The sequence below is a fragment of the Numenius arquata genome, chromosome 10 (assembly GCF_964106895.1).
Source record: "Numenius arquata chromosome 10, bNumArq3.hap1.1, whole genome shotgun sequence".
In the NCBI taxonomy this organism is placed as follows: domain Eukaryota; kingdom Metazoa; phylum Chordata; class Aves; order Charadriiformes; family Scolopacidae; genus Numenius; species Numenius arquata.
In genome coordinates this window covers 24,179,816-24,206,777 of record NC_133585.1, presented here as the reverse complement: position 1 = coordinate 24,206,777, position 26,962 = coordinate 24,179,816, and the positions used below count along the sequence as shown (strand labels likewise).

General features: G+C 42.7%; 1 protein-coding gene across 4 annotated transcripts in view; it reads left to right on the top strand.

Moving 5' to 3' along the window:
* The window catches only part of ARHGAP24 (Rho GTPase activating protein 24), a 199,338-nt gene that overhangs the window by 28,094 nt on the left and 144,282 nt on the right, over positions 1 to 26,962 (top strand). For all 4 annotated transcript variants that reach the window (XM_074154414.1, XM_074154418.1, XM_074154417.1 and 1 more), the window contains exon 2: positions 17,877 to 17,964. In XM_074154414.1, coding sequence (XP_074010515.1) covers positions 17,877 to 17,964 — 88 coding nt within the window. The remainder of the gene's footprint in view (positions 1 to 17,876; positions 17,965 to 26,962) is intronic.

The window sequence follows — 26,962 nt, the reverse complement described above, 5'->3', positions numbered from 1 at the left end:
AAAATGGCAAAGGACAGCAGCATAGGCCCTTTTCCTTTAGACAGATATTTCCCAGGGCAGCTGTTCAGTGCAAAAGCTCTGAAATGGCTGAAATCTTACTTTTCCGTAAAAGCAGCATTTCATATCAACCTCCTATCCAACTCCAAAGGCTGCCTGGGAGTCTAGATGTCTCTTCTTCGATTGCTATGGGGCATGTTCAGAAACAGTTCACCTGCACCTCTCTGCTTCGCTTGGAGCTGCATTAAATGAGTTAACCAGTCTGTGTTCAGTATTTTCTTGATGACTGTCGATTAAAATGTAAAAATTACCAGAATTGGAATAGGAAACTAATGAAGAGAGCTCAAACGCTATAAATACGAGATGCTGATTGGCAGAATTGATGCTAACATTTTCACAACATACTTTGATTGATGCAACAGTTAAAACAGCAGCCTTGAACAGGATGCTTTTGTGAACAGGATAATTTATCTCAGCAAATGCGTTCATATAAATGTTTTTAAATGGAAGGCATGATAAATCTGTCTAGAGCCTACAAATAGTAGAGCTGTCAAACCTGCCACCTGTTAAAGATTTTAATGAACTGTTCTTTATTTAACAGAAAAAGTCAAATTAATGCTGTCACTTGCCTTACCTGAGACTTCCCTTATCTCAAGCACTTTGAGATATTGTTTAGCAAATGCTTCTAAGTGGAGCAACTGTGGTGTTTTAATTAGAATTGCAGCAAACTGGTGAGGAAGACAATTAAATCTTAAATGTGGCTTTTGTGCAGCTCGGCCACGAGGATGGGTTTTTTGTTCAAAGAGACAGGGACACGTTGGTTTGTCAAGAGCCGAAGGATGCTCAAACTCATGTTGGGCCATGAGATTAATGGGAAATTAGTTCCTCTGGATTTTCTAAAACAGAAGATGGTGTTTCTCAGAGTAAAACAAAAATGTACGAGGATGTTATATTTCTCTGTATGAGAGAGAGAAAGCCTTTGATTCAATTAATATTAGTGGAGGGTTTTTTTGCAGCAGTGGGAGAAGAGCTCACCCAAGTCTCCTTTCTGCACCCTGTTTTCAGATGGAAATTAGATGTGGAATATGTCAGGTCTGAAACATCTGTGTAAGGACAAATGCCATCCTCTGAGAGTTTGCAGAAAATTTATGTGCTGGTTTTTTACCACTGATGAATTAAGCGTGTTGCTTAAGGGCCTTAGGTTGGCAACAGTTTGGAAGATGCAACCTGCAATCCTTTTTCCTGCGCTCTTCAGTGAATCACCACTCTTGTTTTCCAGCCAGTAGCATAGTGGATGCTTGTTTTGTAGCTCCTTGGTTGTCCTTCACTTATTGTGGATGTGGAAAACATTTCTGGTTGAGTAAATAATACTCAACTTCTAGTTAAGCTATGCAATGACCAGACTGAAACCCTCTGATGTTGTAGAAGGGATGTAGAAGGCAGAAACGTGCTAGAAAAGTAAAAGCAGTAGGTAAGGAGGTAAAATAGGAAGGGAGAAAGCCATGAAGAGATTTGTGAGGTACATATGCAAATGGACACGATCAATAATAGCCATTGGTAGCAGCACAGGAGTGGTAAAATTAAATCCTTAAAACCAGTAATGAAACCTCATTAATTACCTTCATTGTCTATTCTGACTTCAGTAGGCATTGAAGTAGCCTGTTGTAGCAGCCTTGAGCCAATAGCTCAAGCGTGAGATTGGAATTCAGGAGCTTTTCTGTTTTTCTTTTGGCTGAACTATATTTTGTCCCGTGAGACAAAATAATGTGACAATTTTCACAAGCAACTCTGAATTTGAGATATCCCCTCCCTTTTTCTTGCTGTGTCCTAATCAGTACCATGATGATCCCAGCCTCCAGCTGTAGGCAGCGTGCTCTGTAGCTGTGAGCATGCCAGAAAATGGGGCCACTCTTGGTTAGGCTCCAGAGTAAACATTTTTACTTGCAGATTGGTGCTTGGTTTCGCTTTGAAGTGAATAAATGTGCAACAGAAATAAATGTGTGTCTAAAAATGCTTAAAACTTCAGGAGCTATCTCTCTTTCAAACAAGCAGATTCCAGAGTGTTGACAGCAGATGACTCATATGAACTATTTTTTTTCTTGTTAGTTGGAGGAAATGCCCCTTTTCAAAATACCTCCAGGCAGGGAACAGTCCAGTGGTGAAAATATTGGGGTGTTTGCCAGAAATCCTGGAGTTTTGTTTCTGTTCACCTGCTGTGTGAACTTTGTCTTAGTTTCTCCTCCTGCATAAATTGCAGTTCATCCTCCGTTTTTGTAAGGGATACTGCGGTCCCTCCTGCAGACTGCAAGGACCTTCATGGTCATTTATATTTTGGTAATTTATTAAAATAGCAACATGGAATCTAAACTATTTATATTAATATGGTGTGGAACAGAGCAGCTGCTACAGTGCAGTTAATAATGTTGGCCTCCAGTCACCCTGAATCCATTTTTACCCTAGACTGTCTGGCACTGCAAAATACACCCCCTGCCCCAACAAGTCTGCAGGAAGCTTGTCACACTGCCTTATGGAAAAGCTTATAAATGATGGTTTTGTACTTAAATATGAAACCCCATAAAAAGCTGTAGTAATCCCAAGTACACTCGGTTATTCTCACTGTACCTTTACAGAATGTTGTAAAATATCTTCAGTGCTATTAGGAGAAGTGAGTAAAAATCCAGATTATGAAAATCTTATTTATTCTCACTGAAGTAAAGGCTATTTTCAGACAGCATAATCTTGAAAAATATTGGCTATTTTTAAAAGATATCTTTAATTTAAAAGGTCGGCCTCCCTGCAGCCCCTGGCAAGGTCCAGGAGCGAGTCCTTCTGGAGCCTTTTGGATATGGAGGGAGCAGCTGTATAGCTCAGTTTCATCAAGGCTTTGGATATAGTCTCCCATAGTGTCCTTAGACCTAAACTCCTGAGATAAAGTCTGGAAAAGTGTGTTTTGTTTTTTTTTTTTCCATGGTCACCTTTTGAGTACACCTTTCAGGCTGTGGTAGCCCGTGACTATAATTTTCACAATGCACCTTGTAAATTCCTCCTGGAGTAGCAAACTGGCCCTTCCTGTCCTGGCTGTCAAAGGAGGTAAGTAGGAAAGAGGCATTCAAGGGGAAACAATAAGTCAATTAAACTAGGGCTGAGAGGATTTGTTTGTGATGGTCTTTGAGTGGTTTTTTGCATTATCCAAAGTTGATTTTTTGATCCAGATCACTTCATGGTCCTTGCTGCAACTTGATAGAGCCCCAAATGCAGGGTGCGAGTTGAGGATTATGAAGAAACCGTATGTAGAGAAAAAAACCTTCACCCGGACCTGTGCAAGCAAAATTGCAGAAAATCTGCATGTGTTCTACATAACTGAACTGGTCCAGGCGTTTGGGGCTGTTGTGATCCATTGGTACTTGACTTGATGTAAACCAGCTCCCACTTAATCCTGCCTTGATTTTGTAATTATTAAAATTAGGGGATATCTAGCACGCCTTCTTACACAGCTAGTAATTTAAGCATTGTCCTCAAAAAGTACATCAAATGATTGTATTCTGAGCCGCCTCACATAAATGTAATGGAAAACTCTTTTTGTACAGTGAAACCTCCAAGACCTGTATTCTACAAAGCTCCTCCTTCCCTTCTTCCGAGCGCGTAGGAAAGCATTAAGGCAGCTATAGCACCATGCAGTAACTTCTGGGGGAAAATACAAGTGTTTGATTTATGTTGTCTCTCCAAAATTCCACCTCAAATTGTGAAACTATGTTTTAATTCCTAGATACATTTATGTAGGGATCTCTTTTGCCCAAAAGTCTAGTTTTTAGCACACTGTTGTCTTTCCAAAAGCATCATCAGCTTTCCATGGCAAATTCAGTATGTTTATAAATGCTGTCAGTGGTTTGTACACTTGCATGCATCAAGTATCAAACAGTTCCGTTCCTAAGGCAGCTCTAAATAAGCCAGAATTCTCTGCTCAATATTTAGGTTGCAAAATAAAAATAGTTAAGGATACTTTTCAACACATCAGTAATACTTTGATTAAGAAGCAGCTAGATCATATGCAAAAGCTATAAAAATGTGTGATGCAGAATAGTTATAAATCTGAGAAACTATCTTGAGTCCAGCTTTAAATTGGAAACAGTATCACAGGGTGGAAGAAGCAGACTAATAGGCTGAACTGAAAGTAAAACCTAGAAAAAAACCTACTCTACACAAATTGTACTGCTTGAGAAGTAATTTGTAATCAGCGAATCAGAGTTTTCCGGTTGTGTTAATTGATCGGAAGACATGACCCCAGTCTCCATGAGATAGGATCACTGCTAATTAATGTAATCCCTTAGACAAGGACAAACAGAGTATCTTACACTAGATGCCAGAAAGCTAAATGAGCTATTTTATTTGTGTCAATGTGGTATTTGTAGTGCAGTAGCACTTATAGGCCATGCTGATAAAACATTTACTATATAGACAAAATATAAACAAAGTATAGATGTTAAAACAACAAGCAATATAGGCATTAAAAAAAACTTGCAGAAAGAAAGATAACCCTTGCCATTAAGCTCTAAAATATTTCCATGAGAAACTGATTTTTTTTTCTTCAATAAAAAACTGTAAGATGATAACTTATATACGACAGGCAGACTCCACTGGAATATTCCTGCTAGCCAAAAGCCAACAAGAATATTTGCACACGAAAAGAAACTACTTGAGTGGAATCATATTCCCATTTCCGTGTCTCTGTCTGCCACCTTTCTTTACCTATGCTGTAAAAGTTGTGCTTTATGGGTAATTCCTAGGAAACCTGCAGCAGCTTCAACCTTTACTACATACTGACCTGGAAATGAGTTGTCCTCAGGTGGAATGCTTGGCCATGTATAGCTTTCCTGGAAAAAAACTGTGTGTTGGGCTTGGAAAGGATTGTACTTCTTAAACTCAACATAGAAGTCATAAAACAAAAAACCAAAACAGAACAAACTGATTTGAATCATGTCTTTTCCCAAGGCAAGAATAGTTTTATGTTTATATCATTCCTGATAAATACTTGTCTTTATCTATATTTGAAGTGCTTCAGAGCTGAAGATGTCAGTCTCTCAAGGCTGTGCTCTCCAGCTGGTTACTATTTCTTCCCCTGTTCACACTGTACCCAGAGAACAAAGGTGGAATTTGTATAGTTAAAAATTATTTCTCTTGTTTTGGTAGGCTTTATAAAAGCAGAGTAGTGTAAGTTGTCACAAGCAAGAGTGTTACCATAAGCTAAGACAGTAAGAAAAGCTGAAGAAAGGGGAGGGGGTGTGTGTGTGTGAAGGATAATGATCCTAGATGAGGAACTCCGAAAGTGGTAAATTATTTCTGATGGTCAGAAGCAGTCTGACCTCTGCTTGGCATCTGCCCGACCATGGTTTTAGCCACTGCTGGTTTTCTGACTGTATGTTTTTCTGACTGTATGTCAGAAAAAGGGTAACTGTATTTAAGTGATAGCAAAAAGGGATTTCTCCTGGTGCTAAACTGGAGTGAGTGCAGGATTCCTGCTGGCTTGTGTAGCAGGGTCCCCTACGAACCTGCCTCAGACACCCGAGTCAGCTCCCTCCCCTGCAAAAGCCGCTCTGGCAGGGTTTGCTGGGACTGAGAAATGGCGAAATCTTAATTATTGAATTCATTTGGTTATTACTTGTATGGCATTGGTCTCTTCTCCCAAGTCACAGGCAATGGGACAAGAGGAAATGGCCTCAAGTTGTGTCAGGGGAGGTTCAGATTGGATATTAGGAACAATTTTTACATGGAAAGGGTTATTAAGCATTGGAATGGGCTGCCCAGGGGAGTGGTTGAGGCACATCCTCTTATTTAAAAGACGGGTTGACATAGTGCTTAGAGACATGGTTTAGTGATGTGGGGTTTTTTTTTTTGTATGGTTTTCTTTTTGGTTTTTTTGGGGTTTTTTTGTTTGTGGTTTTTTTTTGTGTTTTTTTTTATTAGAGTTATGTTGATGGTTGGACTAGATGATCTTAAAGTCCCTTCCAACCTAGACGATTCTATGATTCTATTATTCTGTTTTCTTTTAGTCTTTGTTGATGATCTTCAGAAAATGATGGCAAGCTACTGTGCTGAAGCACATGGTTATTTTGGAGCAAAGCGCATCAGCTCCTTTCGGCCCACCGGCCAGCTTTTTTTTTTGGCCCACCGGCCAGAAACGTCATGAGTTTTAGCTCTCTGATCATGGTGGTGTTTTCTCTGCCTTCCCTGTGCTGGGCCTGCACCCACTTGCCAGCTCAGGGTCCCAGGCTGGGGCTGTTCCAGCTCGGAGGCAAACAGACAGGTTGGTTGTTGCTCCACTGTGTGTGCTCCAGGGTGTTATTTGCTCCTTTCAGTGTTGTGTATAAGCTCCTATCACTTATATTCGTTTGTTAACTGTTACAGTGGGTCAGGTATTGACAGTCTGCTTTGAAAGCCAACCATAATTATCCAGCTGTATTTTTTCCAACAAGCTTGTAGTGTTGTTAGTGTTTCCACAGACCATCAGACTGTTTTCCCCCTAAATTAATCCTCCCGCAATGTGAAAGCATAACTCAGAATGAGACCCAGCAAAGCACTGGATTATCATTAGGAGTTCTGGTAACTAAATGTTTTTCTGTCCATCATGGACTAGACCCTAATCCTTTCCATCAGCTATGGGAGTTAAACCAACTAGAGTGTATAAATGATACCCGTTTGACCCTTGGAGTGAGGCAACTGCATGCAGTGACCACGGGTTGCCCGCCTTTTCAAAATAAGAAAAGAAACCAAGATGGAATAGACAGTTCAGTTTTAGGGCCTTGTTTTTCCCTCTGAATCTTATCTTGAAAAATGCGCGGTTCAGTATTTAATGACTGACTTGATTTAACCTGCTCAATCATATATGCTACATTCTCTCACGGTGTTGCTGTATCTGTCAAGACTGTCACTGGACAGCTCTGTATATAAATGAGAGACCATGCTTGAAATTTTCTCCTGCCAAATATCATCCTTTGGGGAATAATTGCATTGTTTTGGCCTAGATTTTCTCAGGTCTAGAAGTCAGTAAAATTCCTTTGCAAAAGAGATCTGTAAAGTAAGACTTGGTCCTCTGTGTTCTGATACTTTGTGCTTTATTGCCTTTGGGAATTTATTTCCTTGGGAAAATAGTTTTATCTAATAATAAGCTAAAGTTCCTATTGACCAGAGTTACGGGAAGTAAGATTTCTCATAGCTGCCTTTCCTCTTCTGTAGTAATTCAGTCCCATTGTTGTCTATTGATCACTACAAAGCCTAATTTTATCAAAACTTGCATGCGTGCATCTAATCATGAGCTTAGCTTGTAGTCATGAGTCCTCAAATTCAGTGCAGCCTCTGAACTTATTTATACATGTCTCCTCTTTCTTTGCCTTCAGAAAATACCAAGGGGTCCTTTCTGTAAACTATGGCAATTGCAGTGGGTTCCCCGGGAAGGCAACTTAGACTGTAGAGCTCCCATAGTCTCTTAGTCGCTGGACCCTGTGACGTGTCCTGTTCTGTTAAATAAGCTTAGTCCCCTCTCCTGAATCACAGCCCTAATTTCTTCCTCTGGAAGTGCTTGTGTGTGAGCAGATGCACACTGTGCCTTCATGCCCAAGGTAGCTCTCAAGAGCGTTACTCATGAATTGCCTCACCCCCTGTAACTATCTCCCCAGCTCCTTATGCTCTGTGACAAACTTGGGAAAGAAAAGCAAAATCTCTGCAGGAGCAGCAGTGTTTCTGACAGAAGCTGGCAACATATAATTGAATAAGCTCATTCACTAGGGAGAAGCCAGGAGAGGGTGGGTAAAATAGTGGTGTGAAAGCTCTAGATACCACGGAAAATCTGCTTTAGAAAGGAAAGCTGCTTCGTACTAATCCAAGATCTGTTTGAAGCTCTTTAAAATAGCAGGCAGAATTTAAAAGTGGGAAGAGAGCACATTCAGTTTTACTTTCAACTGTAAGGTAAGGGTTGGTGCTGGGAAACAGATTCAGAAAGAGGAAAAAGCTTTTAATAATTTCAGACATTGTCTCACAAATTATCAGGAAACGGTCACTCTTCTCTCTTACCCTTACTAGAGAAAACCATAGGCATGCTGCAGTGTGCCTGTATCTAGTTTCTGGTTTTAGGAGAACTTAATTTTTTGTGGTGTTACAGATTAACTTGGTATGAGCTTTCTTTCTCCTGTGGAACAAAAAGGGAGTTTTTTCTAGTGGCTGCACAAGCCAAGGTTGCTTCATTCTTGATGAAAGAAGTTCCTCTCAAGCAGAGAGAGGCACTCAACCATTAAGTGAAATGTGTGGCAGGAGAGCAAGAAAAAATCTTTAAAGAAACTGTAATCATATCCTAGTAAAATGTCCAGTTCTGTCTCTCATGTCAGAATAAATGTTTTGGTGCTCATTGCCAAGCAAACAGTACCTGTGGTATTTACCACCACAGAGGTGAATTTACTTCTTCTTCAGAAAATTAACCTATGATTTGAACCTTTCCTTAGGTAAAGGAAAAATCTCCTCTATACTCCTGTTTGCGGAATTCCTGAGAACTGAATGACAATTCTTGTTCTTCAACAGAAACGAACTGGAATAATGTGTAAACATCGTGGGGCAAGAAAATATCATAGAATCATAGAATAGTTTGGGTTGGAAGGGACCTTTAAAGGTTGTCTAGTCCAGCCTCCCTGCAGTGAGCAGTGACATCTTCAACTAGATCAGGTTGCTCAGAGCCCCATCCAACCTGACCTTGAATGTTTACAGGGATGGGGCATTTACCACCTCTCTGGGCAACCTGTTCCAGTGTTCCGCCACCCTCATCGTAAAAAAATTTCTTCCCTATATCTAGTCTAAATCTTCCCTCTTTTAGTTTAAAGCCATTACCCCTTATCCTATTGCAACAGGCCCTGCTAAAAAATTTGTCCCCATCTTTCCTGTAAGTACTGAGAGGCCACAGTAAGTTCTTCCCAGAGTCTTCTTTTCTGCAGGCTGAGCAACCCCAGCTTTCTCAGCCTGCCATGGAATCATAGAATGGTTTGTGTTGGAAGGGACCTTCAAGATCATTGAGTTCCAACCCCCTGCCATGGGCAGGGACACCTCCCACTAGACCAGGTTGCTCAAAGCTCCATCCAGCCTGGTCTTAAACACTTCCAGGGATGGGGCAGCCACAGCTTCCCTGGGCAACCTGTTCCAGTGTCTCACCACCCTCACAGTAAAGAATTTCTTCCTGAGATCTCGTCTAAATCTCCCCTCTTTCAGTTGAAAACCGTTACCCCTCGTCCTGTCGCTACACTCCCTGATCAAGAATCCCTCCCCATCTCTCCCATAGGCCCCCCCTCAGGTACTGGAAGGCTGCTATAAAGTCTCACTGGAGCCTTCTGTTGTCCAGGCTGAACAACCCCAACTCTCTCAGCCTGTCTTCATAGGAGAGGTGCTTCAGCCCTCTGATCAGCTTTATGGCCCTCCTCTGGACTCCCTTGAACAGGTCCATGTCCTTCCTGTGCTGAGAACTCCAAAGCTGGACACAGTACTCCAGGTGGGGTCTCACTAGAGCAGAGTAGAGGGGTAGAATCACCTCCCTTGACCTGCTGGCCACACTTCTTTTGATGCAGCCCAGGATGCGGTTGATATTCTGGGCTGCCAGCACACATTGCCGGCTCCTGTTGAGCTTCCTATCCACCAGCACCCCCAAGTCAATCTTCTCAGGGCTGCTCTCCAGCCATTCTCTGCCCAGCCTGTGTTTGTGCCTGGGATTGCTGTGACCCAGGTGCAGGACCTTCCACTTGGCCTTGTTGAACTTTACAAGGTTTGCATGGGCCCACCTCTGAAGCCTGTCTAGGTCCCTCTGGATGGCATCCCTTCCCTCCAGCGTGTTGACCGCACCACATAGCTTGGTGTCATCGGCAAACTTGCTGAGGGTGCACTCAATCCCACTGTCCATGTCTCCAACAAAGATGTTGAACAGCAGTGGTCCCAGTACTGACCCCTGAGGAATGCCACTCGTCACTGGCTTCCACTTGGACATTGAGCTGTTGAGCACAACCATTTGAGTGCAGCCATCTAGCTAGTTCCTGATCCACCGAGAGATCCATCCATCACATCCATGTCTCTCCAGTTTAGAGACCAGGATGTCATGCGGGACAGCGTCAAACACTTTGCGTAAGACCAGGCAGATGACGTCTGTTGCTCTCCCCTTGTAGTGCTCCCCTTGTTGCTCTCCCCCTTGCTGTAGTGCCATCGTAGAAGGCCACTAGATTTGTCAGGCATGACTTGCCCTTTGTGAAGCCATGTTGGCTGTCACCAACCACCTCCTTATTTTCCATGTGCCTTAGCAGAGGTTCCATGAGGATCTGCTGCATGGTTTTGCCGGCCACAGAGGTGAGACTGACTGGCCTGTAGTTCCCCAGGTCTTCCTTTTTTCTTCCTTTTTGAAAGGGAACATGCCTGTCGTCATAGGAGAGGTCCCCCATGTCGAATGCAATAGAATTTATGACAGAAAAACGCGTGTTTGCTGTGTATTGACTGAATGTTATCCAATGAACCCTATTTCTTCTGTAGTTTCTCTGTCCTCCTCTGTCTTCATTGCCAGCATGTGACATAGCCCCTAAAATCTCCACTCTCAACCCCACCGCCACCTCCGATGCCTCAAATATGATGGGACTTGTGGTTCTTTCCCTGTGCGTACTGCAAAACTGTTAATGGCTGCAATAACCGCAAGACAAAGACTGCATTATCTCTTCCGATAATTGTACTTCTTCCAGAGCTTTACTTGCTTAAGTGGTATAAAAATCCACTTAAAAAAGAATCAAAAAATCTAATTCTTTTATAATAAAAAAAATATTACAAGATTCTGGTTCCTTCATTCTCTTTTAATTATAGCTTGTATTAACTTTGTTGTCCCCCTTTTGTCATGTGTGCTAGAAAACCTGACATTACATATATATAACAGTGGCAATTCAGTAAAACACTAAGACTTGTCTTCTTTATGTAGTGTTTACCAATAAGATTTAAAACTCCTAATGTACATGAGTGCTAAGAGATCTCTGGCCAAAAGTATTCTCTGTTTAAATTGAAGAACAGGAATTACGTAGCTTCAAGACATCACTGGAGATGAGTAGTCAGAGCATTTATGCTGCTTGAGTCACAGTTACAACATTTTAGGCTCGCTCATGGTGCCTACTGGTCTGTAAATCTGTTGCGAAGTAATCACACCAAATTACTTGATAGGTTATAACTGTAGGACAGCAACGGGAATGACTGAAATGTTTTCAAATCAACCATTGTTTTCTAATTAGATAGAGAGCCCAGTGCATTTGAAGCAAAGAGCTGGCCTCTGGCAGAGGATTATTTTTTTGCAGGCTGAGGCTCTAAAAGTAGGTTTGCTTTCATGGTGCGTGGTAACAGCAAGCACCAGAGCTGCGCAAGGGTGCAGTCAAACCAGAGACACCGCACTGGACAAAGCCAGCCAAGCCACATCAGCCAGCGTGCCGTGAATGCTGCTGGGGCACGCTGTGCCAAGAGCACTCGGGATCTGCTGGGCTTTGCTCAGCTAGAGGCAGCCGAGGCAGTTCTCTGCCCCTGCCACAGCACTGGTCTGGGATTCGGAGCCAGCTGGTTAACTTGCCCAGGTCCCAGTTTGGAATACAGGTAAAGGAAAGAGCTGGATTTCAGAGTTGCTCTGCCCTTGTGCAGCAAGTGATTTTACTGGGATCTTGAAAATGCCATTGTAATGGTGGAAATCAAGTTGTTTTTTTAAGAGGTTACTATAGTCAAACAGTGAGCACAATGCAGGTTTCATTATTGACCTCAGTATAAATGGATTTCTGCCTGTGCTGTAAATTTTCCTCCTTACCTGTAGGCTCCTGACAGTGAAAAGGGCTCGCTTGGACTTGAGATAATCTATTTTTGTGGTAGTTTAAGGGCAAATCCAGTAGTTCTGTGAGGAATGAGGATTTATAGTTAACTGATATCATCTTTCTTGTTCACTTTATCCTTCTTTGCTATGCATCCCTTGTTTATGAATTCACAGTGCATGTACACATCTGTATGTACATGTAAACATATACATGTAGGTATGTGCATGTATGAGGTATATTATTTAATCTGGGTTGATTAACAAGCTTTACTGTGAAATACAGTGGATGTCTTTCATGCTGCCACCTTGTAACTACTAGTGACATTCAGAGTATTTTCCACTAAATATAGTATTTTTCAGTCTAAGATACCATCCAAGTTGAAGTGCTCAGTTGTTCTTAAGTGTGACACTCAAGACTTCCCAGAAACAACAACAGTAACAAAAGAAACCATAGAACGGCGCTGCGTTGTACACGCCTGAGTCCAAGAACAGACACATGTACCCAGAAATCCTTTCTGCCTCAATCCTTCCCATCAGCTGCCTGGTTCCTGGCTGATGATCTTCTGCCTCTCTGAAAGCTGATACTTCTCTACCCCTTCCTCCCTTTCTGAGCAAACCTTTTCTCAGAGCTGGGGAGTAGTTTAGTTTGGCACCACCTAGGAAGGGAGAGGGCTTGGCATGGGGAATAGTAGTTGATCGCGGGCTGCTGACCTTCTTAGCACTATTTCTGAAGACTTTTTTTTTTTTCTAAAAGGGATGAAGTCCAGCTGATTTGGGAGCCTTCTTTCGGAGAGGCATGAGTAGCCTGGCAGGGTTAAAACCCTGGAAACTTTTGCTGCCAAACCAACACAGCCACTTCTGTGTTGTCATGGTTAACTGGTTACCCAACCCCTAGCAACAGACAAAGAAGAAACTATGTGAAGATCCTCTAAGTTAACTGAAACTATACGGAAGAAGCAGAAAAGAATTCCTGGGAAGAGTTTCCCATGGAGCAAGAAAAACAGATACATAAATGCAGCACTTACCTTGAAAGCCGAAGTAGAATTCAATGATCTTTGATAAATCATCAAAGTTGGAAGGGCAAGAAGAACATCTGATATAACTGTGGACTTCTGAAGTAACTTTTTAAAGGGGTGGCAGGACAAACTATGAGCAAGCAAATAGACCAGTTGAGCCTTGGGGAACTGTATTAGAATAAATGCTGAAGACATTATTATGGCAAGAAAGCAGTTAATTTCTTCAAGTGTCTACATGCTTTTTGAGTAAAATCCATCCAGAGGTATTGAAAATCATGTATTTGTCTTCCTAGTTGCCAATCAGCATCTTAAAGGCATGGGAATTGCTTCTATCATAAGCTTTCTTGGGGAAAACCTGGTATCTCTTGAACACAACTTCAGAAAATGAAGTTCAGACAAGGCTGGGGTAAGTAAACCTGGGGAAGAGTAATGAAAAAGAGAGAGAAAGAGGCACAGGGTTGCTTCACTGTCAGCGTGTTATATAGAGTGCGCAAAACAGAAATACCATCTTTTAGATGTTTGCCATGAAACACTTGTGTGGTGGCCATCCTGTCTCCTCTTCCATGCTTCCTCATGAACTTCATCTGCGAATGGTGCTGAAAGTGTCGCAGGGGACCCGTGTGGGATAAAACATCCCTTTGAGCAGGACTGTAACGCTGTGACTGTAATCTAAAGCAGATCTGTGTCATTGTTGCTGCACTGCAGTATTTTATCAGGCATTTTGTAACTGAGTAGTAATTTTTCTTCAGTTAAAGGCTTTGTATTTGCAGATTTGTAATTTTAACAAAAAACATCGCTTTGCTATTTAGGTTATCTTTGGTTTGAAGCAATACTGTACTTTGGTAAAAGCCATGTATGTGAGACACTTCTTTAAAAGTGGGCTTGATACTTGGTTAGGGAAAAGGCTAATGCTTCTTGAGCAACCCAGACTTCTCCTATGAGTCAAACTTGGTGCTCAGCTAGAGAAACAGAACTGCCCTGGTAAGGACAGAATTGCTGGAAATGGAAAAACAACCCGGGTTTATCGCAGCAGGAGCTCTGCACAAAGCTGCTGGCCTGGCGGAGGCACAGAGTGCAAAGAGAATGGCAACGGGAGCGGGGAGGGACTTGGATCAGGGCCATGTTTTATTCCCACTTCTGTTTTTCTGTATTTCTGTAGACTGTATGTCTTGTTCCCTGCTTGCGCCATGGTTTTTTTCTTTCTTTTTTTGAAAGCAGGATATTAATCTGGTCCAATCTGTAGTCTAGTGTTGAGATTTTTTTTAAACAGTCTTGAGTGATTTGTAGAGTTTGATATGAAGCAATGTGAAGTTTTCTAATTATGGAACATTTACATGCACTGATACCCAAGTCAAAACATCTATTTCCTCTGGAAAACACCTTCATCTTTTATGTGCAAATTACTTGTTAGCTGTTTTAGACTACATAGTTGGTTTTCTCTGATTTTCCCCCTGAAATTAGAGACTCAAGGGGAAAACCAGAGCTTTAGTTTGTTGAACCTTCGCAACTCTCTGATACTCTTTGGATTATCCAAGCTGTAAGGATGGGCCAGATGTTGCACCTTAAGGGCCCGCAAAGATTCATAGATTCACAGATTGGTCCAGGCCGGAAGGGACCTCCAAAGGTCATCTAGTCCGACCTCCCCGCAGTCAGCAGGGACACCCCCAACTAGACCAGGTTGCCCAGGGCCTCGTCGAGCTTCACATTGAATATCTCAAGGGAAGGGGCCTCAACCACCTCCCTGGGCAACCTGTTCCAGTGTTCCACCACCCTCATGGTAAAGAACTTTTTCCTAATATCCAATCTAAATCTCCCCTTCTCCAACTTAAAACCATTGCCCCTCGTCCTGTCACTGCAGGCCTTTGTAAGACAACTGAGCAAGGGGGCTGACAGTGACGTGGGGCCTGGGGTCCCCCCCTGCTCGTACGAAATACCCAGCAGCCAGGGCTGTGCCACATAAGGGGCCACAGGAGTTTTGTTACAGTACAAATGTGGTCCCTGGGTGTTAGCCTGCTCCTGTGAAACACACTAGTAGCCGCTGAGAAACTAAACAAAGGGACACTCCGGATAGCCTCGGTACAGTTATGTAGATAACTACAGAGCTCCCAGAAGGGGAAGTGTGGTGGACGTGAAAGCAGACGGAATGGGAAGTGAAACAGCTGCAATCCCTCTTAGGCTTTCCCCCGCTGGTCTGGGGCACCCAGGTGCATGTTGCACAAACAAAGCTAGTTTCTTATTTAAGAAAACTTACATACAAGTATATTTTTAAGTATCTCACATGCACTGATGTTTCCAATAACGGTTCTGAAAATAGACAGTAAAATAAGATTGCCATTAGAGGACATGTTTTCTTTTTTAAACCACAGCAATATTCTGTACGGTGTTGCTGTCTGGATTCCCTTCATATTAACTTCACTATCATGTGTGGCTTTAGGCTTCACGTTTTAGTCTGAAATAGGTTTCATCTATGAAATTAAGGTTATAAGCTTATAAATATTATGACTGTTTTGTTCTTATGTTCTCAAAAATCTGTCATTAAGACAGCTCACTGTAAAGTAAATACAAAAAGGGTTTTACATCAAAGAATCTGAAATCATCGCATTGTAATTAGACTGCAGCATGTCTATTGCTAATGAGGTGACAGCAATGTTGAATGCAGTTTTCAATTACTGTCTCATAAATTGATTTCAGTTTACAATGCTGTAGGCTAGGTCTCCTTAATTTTGTATTTTTTTATAATTGAATAGCAAGACATATAATTAGCTTAAATATGTTGTATATCTTCACTGGCACAAGCTCCTGAGCCAGTGAAATCTGCTCCAACATGAATCATAGAATCATAGAATCATAAATTGTCTAGGTTGGAAGGGACCTTTAAGATCATCTAGTCCAACCATCAACCTGACTCAGTGAAGACTCTGGTCTGCTCGTCCTGTGCGCTGGGTGGAGCTTTTTTTAGGTAAAACCAGCTCAAGCTGAAAGTTAAACTGGGTAAGAAAATTATACCAGTGTTAATGGCCTACTACATGTGACATAAAATACATGTTGTTAAAAATCTTTTTTTAGAGATTTTTACTCCTGGTCTGCCATAATTATCAGAAGAACATATTCCATATATTTTCTGTTTTTTCTCCAGTTGTTATATGAGAAGTTGAGCCATTTTGTGACATCTTTTCCTCTTCGTAGAATCTTTTTTGTTTATGATACTATTCTTGCCTAATCAGGTATGTCACAGAAGACTTTGCTGTGTGACAACATTAACAGTTGCTGCTTGTAGCAGAAACAAAGAAAAATAATTTCTAGCAGAGCTATTGGACCAAGGCACTTAATGCTTGTATTGCCTCCGTATGTGCAGTGAGTGGGGAAAGTGGCCCATAACTGCTAATGCTTTCTGAAAATACACCTCAGCAGAATACTGTTCTGTTTCATCTGTTTTCAGTAAAAAGTATCACGGTGTTTATTGGAGGTGATTTTGTATGATCTGATAAAATATCTGTGCACTTTGGCTTCCTGTGACACACTGTACCTGCTGGCAGACAGCAATAAACGGACACGTTGGCGTAGAGCTCAGTCTTCACATCACCTGGTACAAATAATGATTTTTGTGAAACATTTGTTATCTGTTTCTTCAGATGACTTCTTCCTGTCGATGTGTAAGGTCTCCTTTGTGCGAAGACTATAGCATTCTTCTTGTCTTGCCTTCACAATAATTGTAAATGCTTCTGCTTCTAATGGGGGATACAGGCTGTAGCAACAAATGCTGTCTATCAGAATTGATGTTTTTCCTGTACAGGGGTATCTTTACTGCTGTTCAGATGAGGGGTCTGGCAGATATTTAGAAGCAGTATTTGGTGAAGCCACTATGGAAAATGGTGCTCCACGTTGGCCTCAGGGATCCTTAGTGGGGCCCTTCCGACTTGAGATATTCTATATGTAAGCCATGTAAGTTATAGAAGTTGCTCGCTTTGGAGACAGGGGCCCTGTTATGCAGTAATTGGAGAATATCAGTAAGTAAATATTATCTCCCATTAAGAGTGATAGAGAGCTTGTACCTAATACAATTCCTAGGATACCGCTCTGAAATTTTACCCCTGGACAGCCATCCCAGCGTAATTTCATTAAGGACTGCCTGCTAACTGTGGAGGAAATAGTGTACTGTAATAGCTGAGAATGAAAAAGAGCTCTCAGGGAAAAGGGGTGGCCTGTCCATCCCAAGTGACAGCAGTGCAAAGAGGGAGGGAGGAGGAAGTTATGCCTTCACACTGGCAGCCCCAGAAATGTTCTGAGGTTTGCAGGCATTGGTTTTGGTAACCAGTGTTACCAAATACGCACAGGCAAAATTCCCCACCTGCCTTCTCAAGGTAGTAAAGTTGTGATAAAGGTGTTCAGTGCCCGTCACAGAGATTATCTGCCACCTCTCTGCCTGTAGCAAATGCATCTTTGAACAGGTCTCTCTCTCTGCCTGCTGTGGCTTTGCGGCGTGCTGGTCTACTGGTGCTGGCAGTGGGTGGAAGTGGGATGTCTTCTCAGTACTGCTTCCCTGGGATGCTACGGCAAAAGGGCACAGAGCAGGGACTGGGTGTGCACCCCACAAACTGAGGTTACTCTTCTTTCCGCAAACCCTTTGGCTTTAGCCAGGAAGCCTAGCCAGTAAGTTCATCTGCCTCACATAGGCAACTTCATAGCATTTCACTGACAGGGGCAAACTAACCCTTTCTTTTAGTCTCAAGTTTTCTGTTCAGCGCTGTGGAATTAGTACATGTGATTAGCACAAAAATCTGCATGGTGTCAAAACCCCAAGAGATGAAAAACCCTAAAGCCATTATTGAATGCCTCAGTTAATGATGGGGATCTGTGATGTTGGCTTTTGAGATAAACCCTCCTCAGTCTCACTTTGGAGGTCATCTGCCCAGGCCCAACACCACAAATTCGTGTATAACCCAGTCCAAAAAGAAGACGTTTTAGTGTATCAGAAGCATGGTAGAGTTTTAATCCCGTGTTTGTTGTTTTGGTTTTTTTTTTAGGGTACCATCTTTCTGCCTGGCAACAGAGTAATTGAGCATCCTGGCAATGAAGAAAATCCAGGAAAGTTCCTTTTTGAAGTCATTCCAGGTAGGATATTCTACTCCATATAAGAAGTCTTTGCAGTTTTGTTCTCAGTGACAAATGGCCACATCTGTTCTGCCAGAACAGAAGCTGAAGGTGATTAATGATTCAATTTAAGGAAAAAAAAACGGATAATTTATTAATACTTCCATTCATCGTTGTTTTCATTCACCTCCAGGCAGTGTAGGAAAAGGATGTGGTTTTTTATTTGGCAATGTAAAGAATGGTTGTTCACGGCAAGGGGCTGCACCGCTGAGTGGCATAGTGACAGTACAAGTGTATTTGGTAATTATTTTAGATTATATTGGACGCTATGAAGTAGTGTGTCCTATAGTAATAAAAGAATCTGTGATTTAGAATCAACAGCTTATCAGTATAGCGCATGGGCTTAATGACATCAGTGCCATCACTTCAGAATGCTCCCTGGTCACTGTGGGTGGATAAACAGATTGTAACAACAGCAAGATTTGCTGATTTGGAACCCTAAACTTGTTTTTAGTTGTGCTTTTTTGATTGAGTGGTTGTTTTTTTTTTTACTGGGGGTAGATTTGTTTCAAGAACATTACCCTGTCAACTGAGTATTACTCCTGACAGCAAGTATTGCTTAAGTGATTTACTAGCCTTTTCTTTGCTACCTTGGACTTCCGGAGGGCAGACTTTGGCCTGCTTAGGGGCCTGGTTGACAGAGTCCCTTGGGAGGCATTCCTGAAGAGCAAACGGGTCCAGGAGGGCTGGACATTCTTCAAGAAGGTAATCTTAAAGGTGTGGGAGCAGGCTGTGTGCCAAAAAATGAGCCGGTGGTGAAGACCACTGGCCTGGCTGAACAGAGAGCTTTGGCTGGAACTCAGGACAAAACAGAGAGTTTGTGACCTTTGGAAGAAGGCAGGCATTCGGGAGGACTACAAGGATGTCGTGAGGTTATGCAGGGAGACCATTAGAAGGGCCAAAGCCCAGTTAGAACTTAATCTGGCTACTGCAGTAAAAGACAATAAAAAATGTTTCTATAAATACATTCACAACAAAAGGGGAGGGCTAAGGAGAATTTCCATCCTTTATTGGATGCAGGGGGAAACACTGACAAAGGATGAGGGAAAGGCTGAGGTACTTTAATAATAAGACCAATTGTTCTTGGGGTACCCAGCCCCCCTGAGCTGGAAGACAGGGACAGAGAGCATAAAGAAGTCCCCATAATCGAAGGGGAAATGGTTAGCGACCTGCTATGCCACTTAGACGTACACAGTCTATGCACCCAGATGGGATCCACCCCAACGGTACACCAGTCCGCCACCCAACGGTACACCAGTCCGCCACCCAACGGTACACCAGTCCGCTTTCAACCATTTATCAGCAGTCCTGGCTAACAGGGAGGTCCCAGTTGACTGGGAGGTTAGCGAATGTGATGCCTGTCTACAAGAAAGGCCAGAAGGAAGATCCAGGGAACTACGGGCCTGACCTTGGCGCTGGGGAAGGTTATGGAGCAGATCATCTTGAGTGCCATCACACAGCACGTACAGGACAAACAGGTGATAAGACCCAGTCAGCAGGATTTTATGAAGAGCAGGTCCTGCTTGACTAACCTGATCTCCTTCTATGACAAGGTGATGCCTTTAGTGGATGAGGGAAAGGCTGTGGATGTTGTCTACCAGGACTTTAGTAAAGCCTTTGACACCATTTCCCACAGCATTCTCCTGGAGAAACTGGCTGCTCATGGCCTGGGTGGGTGTACTCTTCACTGGGTAAAAAACTGGCTGGAGAGCTGGGCCCAAAGAGTTGTAAATACAGATTCAACAAGGCCAAGTGCCGGGTCCTGCACTTGGGTCACACCAACCCCATGCAACGCTGCAGGCTTGGGGCAGAGTGGCTGGAGAGCCACCTGGCAGAAAGGGACCTGGGGGTGTTGGTGGACAGCTGGCTGAACATGAGCCAGAAGTGTGCCCGGGTGGCCAAGAAGGCTGACAGTGTGGCCAGCGGGACTAGGGAAATGATTGTCCCCCTTCCCATGCAACCGTGCAGGCAGCTGTATGGCACCAGAGCGTCACTGCTTGCATAGGACCTGCCCTAGCTGAGCTGCAGAAAGGTCCATTAGGTACAGTTTGTAATTTACAGGAGGAAATTTGGCTGATAGCAGGGTAGTAGGAAATGTTAATGGAATAAGGCTTGAACAAACATTTATGTTTTGAAGGCAGGCCCTTCTATCCATGTTCAAGCATCTTCCTCAGAGATCACTCATTTTCTATGATCCCAAACACCGCTGATGCCTGTGGGATATGTACAGCACCTTTGGAGGTCATACCATACTTTGCTGCTATTTGAATGCTTTTACCACAGTACTTGGCTGTTGCCCAAGTTGTAGGAAGCCTCCAGAAAATGCAATATTTCACCCTGGTTTTGAGTTACCAGTACACTGTTAAGTCTCAACCACCATCTATGTTGCTTCTGCTCCCATAACTTGACTGTTTATTGCTGGTTTTCAAAGTGTTGCCACCTCTCACTTGATTTTCTTCCAGCCTGAGCCCTTATGTGCCAAGCTTCAGCCCAGGGTCATCCTTCATGCCCAAGTTAAAAAGCCTTGGGCAGCATTGCTGACAACGGGAGTGCCAGCTGCTGAACTGATGGGCAATGCTGATGGGAGAGCATAATTGCTCTGATGATTTCCCAAAATATATGCTATGCCATCTTTCTATGCAGTCAAGTTAAAAAGTAATTTGCAATTAGTTTTTGGGCTACCTCCTTATCTGGAGCCTCTCTGAGAATCAGGTACATTTTTTTGTTTTGTGCGCTTGTTCTAAATTCTGAGTATGGGGTTTTGAACGTGTTTAGGATAGCACCAATATATTTATTTTCTCCCCCTGGCTAACAAGCATGTAGCTATAGTCACTTCATACTGGAGTAATTTTCCTGGTGAGATATCATGCTAGGGATTCGTGACCAAAAAAGAGTTTTTGGGAAATCAGATAGGACATTTCATGCCACAGCACTTGTCTTTGGGGGATGAAATAAAAATTGAGACCCAGACTAACTGTGCAGGCATCACAGTGCTTGTAGAAGTGTTGTCAGCTGTATGTCAAGCAAAGACGAAGTGAGCTTTGCCACCGTCATTGTGTCGCTGTTGCTTTTCAAGGCAAGCATTGTCAGCCATTTGTAATGGAGCTGTTTGTCATCTGCATCCTCTTAGTGACTCAGTATAAAACTCAGTTTTATAGGCTGACAGCAACAAAACTGAGCTCGTTGAGTGTAATAGAGTTCTGTTTAGCCTTTGTTAGCTTTCATATGAGAAAACAGCTACATAGCAACAGGATCTACTTGCAGGGTTTTTTTTTATTTTGTCAGCTTAAATGAATGTTGTGTTAAATGTATGGTGCTGAAGCTCACGCCGCTCTTGGATTCTGTTTTCCGTGTATTAAAAGTTGAAGTAATTTTAGTCATAATCCCGAGGGCAATAGTGACAAGTCCTCTTTTTGTCTATGATGTCTGTGGGCAGCCTGAAAACTTGTGTGTGTGTTTGTTTATTGGTAATACATGCAAATTATTTTGAGAATGTATGTGGGAGTAGGTTTATACTATGAAACTAGTTCTCTGTACACAGCCATCTCTGAAGATGAATGAAAGAAATGTGTGTGGAGACAAGCATCTTGTAGTTTTGATGCTGTAATTAAAATACAGATGCCTTTAATTTGCATTTTGAAAACATTCTGTTCATTCCTTAAGTCCTGACGTGGTTTAATACTTAAAATTGTTCCTTTTTTTTCTTTTGCTGTGCTGATGAAGTTAATTCACAGGAGTGAAACTGTCTTCTGTACAGCACAAGGCCCACGCCATACTTCTCTGCAGGAGTTTTCTGTACTGGAGTCAGTGTGACAAGGAGGTGATTAGTGATGCCTGTGGTTATTAACAGCTTCTCTCACACTCGGAGGAATGTTTCATACTCAACAGGGACTAGAAGAGGGTTTAAATAAATACCTTTTTAATGGGAAACACATATAGCATACATAAACATATAGCAAAGTTGTATGATTAGGTTTGTTCAAGTGATTGTGTTTTCTTTGCTGATTATTACTAGTTTTATTTAGAAGATAAAATCTCACTCTGTGTATTTGTTCCTTTCTAAAGGAAACCTGAGGTTTTTATCTTGGTATGCGGGTGGAATGGGGAAAGGCATTTGTGTTCACACAGAATCGAACTGGGTGACCTAGCTGTGTCTCAGTTAACCAGGTGTCACCAGTAGGTGTGGAGGTGCAGAACAGAGGCACGTCAAAGCACCGTAGTTTCTGTGTGGTGGTTTGCAGGTGCGGAACTTGATTCCTGCTTGAGTTGAGTTGCTGCGCCCTGTTTGCACCAGGAGGAGCGGAGCACAGAGATGTGGGAAGCTCAGACCTTTCCAGTCTTTTTAACACAAGGCTCAAGTGTTGTTTTTTATTGGAGTCCCCTGGACTTTCCAAGGGTTGCTGCCTGAAGGCATTTCAAGTGAGGGCAGTATGGAAAGCCTTGTAGTAGGAGCCTGGGGCTTTCCCAGGGGTACCCGGATCCTTGTAGGAGCTCCCAGAACTCGAAGTAAACAGCACTGAAGGCAAGCTTACTGACATGACCATGTTTGCTAGCATGCGGTCTGTTTGTGTGCTCTAAGGCATGAGTTCCCCTGGAGGGGGACTCTACTTGGAATACTTCCTTTTGGGAAAATACCCCAAAGATTTCTCTGATGATTTGTTCAGTTGTACGAGTGTTAATATTAATTAGTACTATTTAAACTAAAACATACATTTCCAAATGTTGATCTTTGATATTCCTTGTGGAATCTTTTCACGGAATCACAAAATAGTAGGGGTTGGAAGGGACCTCTGGAGATCATCTAGTCCAACCCCCCTGCCAAAGCAGGTCCACCCAGAGCAGGTTGCACAGGAACGTGTCCAGGCGGGTTTGGAATGTCTCCAGAGAAGGAGACTCCACCACCTCCCTGGGCAGCCTCTTCCAGGGCTCTGCCACCTTGCTTGTAAAATTTGTGTACATGTACTGTATTTTTCACCATTGGCAAAGTATCACAGTCCAGCATGTGCATCTGTGTGGGTGAATTTGTACTTCGGTAGTGCTGCTACCAAAGTCTGTTCATTCCTCTAAAAGTATTCCCAGTGCAGCCCCAGGTTATGTGTCTGCAGCACAAGGCACTGTTTCATTCTTAGGGGTTATTGACGCTGTTAGGAAAATAACAGTAATATTTCAGGGAACTTACTTTTTCTGCACTTGCATGTCTGCTGATTTCTTGTGTGTATGGCTCCTGGTCTATCTCTCGTCCCATCAGGGAGCACAAGATCTTTCTTGAAAGGGTCATGGATGGTGGAGACTGCGGAAGGCAGGGATTACCTTCAGCGCTGAACACTTTTGTTTGTTTAAGGTCAGTTTGTCAGACCTGAGAGCTGTAGTCAAAATAACAAGCCCAAACACATTGCTGAGGAAAATAGCACCATTTTTATTCTTGTTTAGATGAGCTCTGCACATACATCTTTTCAGAGAGCTGTTTCTCAGTCATGCTGTGCAACAGAAGCGTTCGTTCCTCTTGCACGGTACTAATTGAAAAGAGGCCAAACGGATTGCTGCAGTGAGGCGGCTTACTTCTGCTCCTTAAAGTAAAAGGACAGGATGACATGTAGTTAAAATACCTAAGCTACCTTCCCAAATACTTCAGCTGGAGAGGATGTGAAACAAAAGCAGTTTCATTGCTCTGTCATGTACAGCCCTGTTGTGGCACTTGTTTTTGATACTCTGGCAGTCTTCACTTCTATGATTCTGTTCAAACATTTAGCTGCTTTTGCATCACAGCTTTTCTTGTACAAATTATTTTCAGGTAATTCAGAAGTCTGTAGCAGGTTTTAGAAATAAGTGTTACGAAAGTGCTCCCCAATGCTGTTGTGGAGAATGCTCTGCAAAGTATTTTTATATTATTTTGGAGGACTTTAGTTGTTGCTCTTCACAGCATGGTTGAATCTCATTTTTTTCTGGCATGAAATTCTCACTCTGTGCTTTCTTAGAACAGCGAGCGGTATTTCATCAGGTTTCTAGGCTGACTTTATGCATTTGTGAAGTCTTTGACTACAGAGCATTTCCCAAAAGCCCATGGCTTTTTTAGAGAATCTCTGCAAGGGAGTGAAATATTAATTCCCAGAACTTTGAAATTGTTAGAATTATTTGCTCATTAGTCAGAAAAAAAAAAAAGAGGGCTCCACAGGTCTTTTTCTTGATTTCTTTATGTCTTTAATTGCATACCATATGGCAAATGAAGTTTCCTGCAGATTAACTGTTCTGGTAAGGAGCATGAGGTAGGTTTGAGGGGTTTCTTTTAAGCTTCCTTTACATATTTTGCTTCTAGTGCTGCAATACACTTTCAGTCCTCAAAGCTTAATGAATTTTTTAGTTCCAAAGGACAATGTTATTTCACTTCTGCAGGATAGCTATCTTATATTTAAGTCACCTTAGATTTGCTTAGGTCTTTGTACCCATGGCTGAGAGTCAGGAGGGATCTGTTTTGCATATGTGAATGTCACACTGATTTCACTGTTGGTAAACAGGCCCTTTAGCCTCCACAAGTGTGTTGGGAGGTTTGAGAACATAAATGGCTGCCAGTTTGTTGTAAAGTTACTAAAAACTCTCCAGTTCCCTGTTGATACACAGTGCTTAGCAGATTAAGCCCTTGAGACTTTCACCATGAGCTCTCAAAGATCTGAAATGGGAAGGCCACAGTAGGTGATAATTCTTGTCACCTACGGATTGACAGCTTTTTTAATTAAGGGTCCATGAAGGCCTAGAGAGTGTGCATTTGGTAAGTTCACTTGCATTTTTTCCCCAAGGGACACAACTAAGGCAAAACAGGAATTAGAGGTAAATCTTTTTTGGCTAAACGAGCAATTTTCTTTGCAGTGCTCCCACGTACCTCAACAGATTGAACACCAGAGACTTACTGTAGCTTCTATTTCAATGTTCCTATCTTCTGATAGCAATACTTTGCAGTCCTAGAAGTCGTAGGACAGCAGGACTTCCATGGGATGGGAAAGGTTGGACTCTGCAGTGAGGCACCAAACAGGGCAGGTGATTAGCTGACATATTTGACTGTGACTGGTATAACTCAACATGATGTCTTGGGGATGGAAATGTTTCAGAAGGTTTTGAACTCTGTTGTTTTGAAGTAGAACTGTTTGTTTTCTGTAAGGTTGTAGCCTTGTGAGAAATAAGGGGCAGAAGTAATTGCCAGGTCCAAGGTGAGAACACACCCACGCATATAGCAAGCAGCTTTCCTTGAAGGCTTAACAGACTGTTAGGAATGCAATGCACTAAGCACATTCCCTTCTCTTTACTTTAGCAGAAAATTGTGTATTAAGAGTTTTCCTGCAGTGCTGCAAAAAACATCTTCCCATAGTACGCATGCGCACACACCCAAGCATGGAGGCACTCTCTCTACCTTTGCTGTTGTCCGGATGCTCTGTATTCCCTTCACCAACAGCATGGCTAGCACAAATCGATTCCCTTTTCTCCATGATATAAAACCCCAAAATGAAGTGTTAAACCAGTCAGCTGCTTTGACTTGGTCCCTGTGCTGAATTCCTGTCTCCTTCTGGTGTGACGTCGGTGGATTTAATTGGTGCTGCCACAAAGATGAATGCCTCCCCCTGCACATGCTGACAGCCAGCAGTGCCTCTTCATTAGCTGTGAGGAACACAGGACCTCAAGGGCATTGTTGATACTGTCAACTGAACTAATTGTACCTCTTATATCTTCTGGAGGGAGCAGGCAGGCTGTTTAATCAAATGGGCACCAGCCTTACTGTGCATAAATATCTCTGTGTAATGGCATATTGAGCTAAAGCAGCTTTGAGCATGGCTTGTTTCCTGTTGAAGATCTGAACACACTGCCATCCTTATTAACAGAGCGATTTCTCAAAAATGTGTTTGGTAGAGAGCCACCTTTCTGCATGTGGACACGTTGGCATGCTCTGTCTCATTCTTGTCCTTCAAAGGAATCTGTAACAACTGCCTTTTTTTTAAGTGACCCTTGGAAAATGCATGGAGTTAGTGAGCCAGAGAAAAGAAGCTGGCTGAAGCTTTGCTGCTTGTTTCTCACAAGGTTAATGGTGAGAGCTCAGTGGGAATGATCTCTTTTCCATCTCAAACAGCAACTTTTGTGATGTGCAAATATTTGACATGCCCATATGTTATGGTTTGAGAGAGCCCATAACAATCTATTGTCGTTAGACAATTATTCTATCACCCGATGACCCCTCCCCACCAGGAAAGGGGAATCGGGGAACACAAAGAAAACACAAAGGTTGAAGTATAAATAGATTTAATAGACTAAGACTAAATAATTAACAATAATACTAAAGAATCAGTATTAATCCCGATACTGATATAAGATATACAGGAATTATACTCAGCCAACTATATCAGTAGGAAGCTGTGCACTCCCAGCAGGGACAGCAAATGGCGGACACTGGGAGCGCAATGGCTTCAGGAGGAAGGGAAGGCCTCAGGGCTCCGGCACCGGGGCAAGGAGTTGTCCGGACCGCCGCCATCAGGGAGAGAGAGCCAGCTACGCAGCAAACTTTTCTAATTTATATTGGATGTGACATTCATGGTATGAAATACTCCTGTTGGCCAGCCTGGGTCAAATGCCCAGGCCTTGCTCCTCCTTGTCCCTGCCCCTGGCAAGGCTCGAAAACACTAACCTTGAATCCCACAGAGCCTGGCTGGCTATAAAGTAAATATTTTCACAAATTCAGACACTAGAGTCTTCTAAAAGTGTAATTTTCCCCAGCATTAGAAGAAAAGTTAGTCCTGTGTCTCTCAACCCAGGACACCATAATAGATTTGCCTCCTTCATAGTTTTTAGAAAACCAAAACCAAGACCATCCCCAGTCCTACATCCCTGTGACATGAGATGGCGAGTTAGCTGCCAAGCTGTTGGGCTGGCACCATAAAATCTGCTAATTTCCAGATCAGTTCCCTACGTGCCAATGCATGTA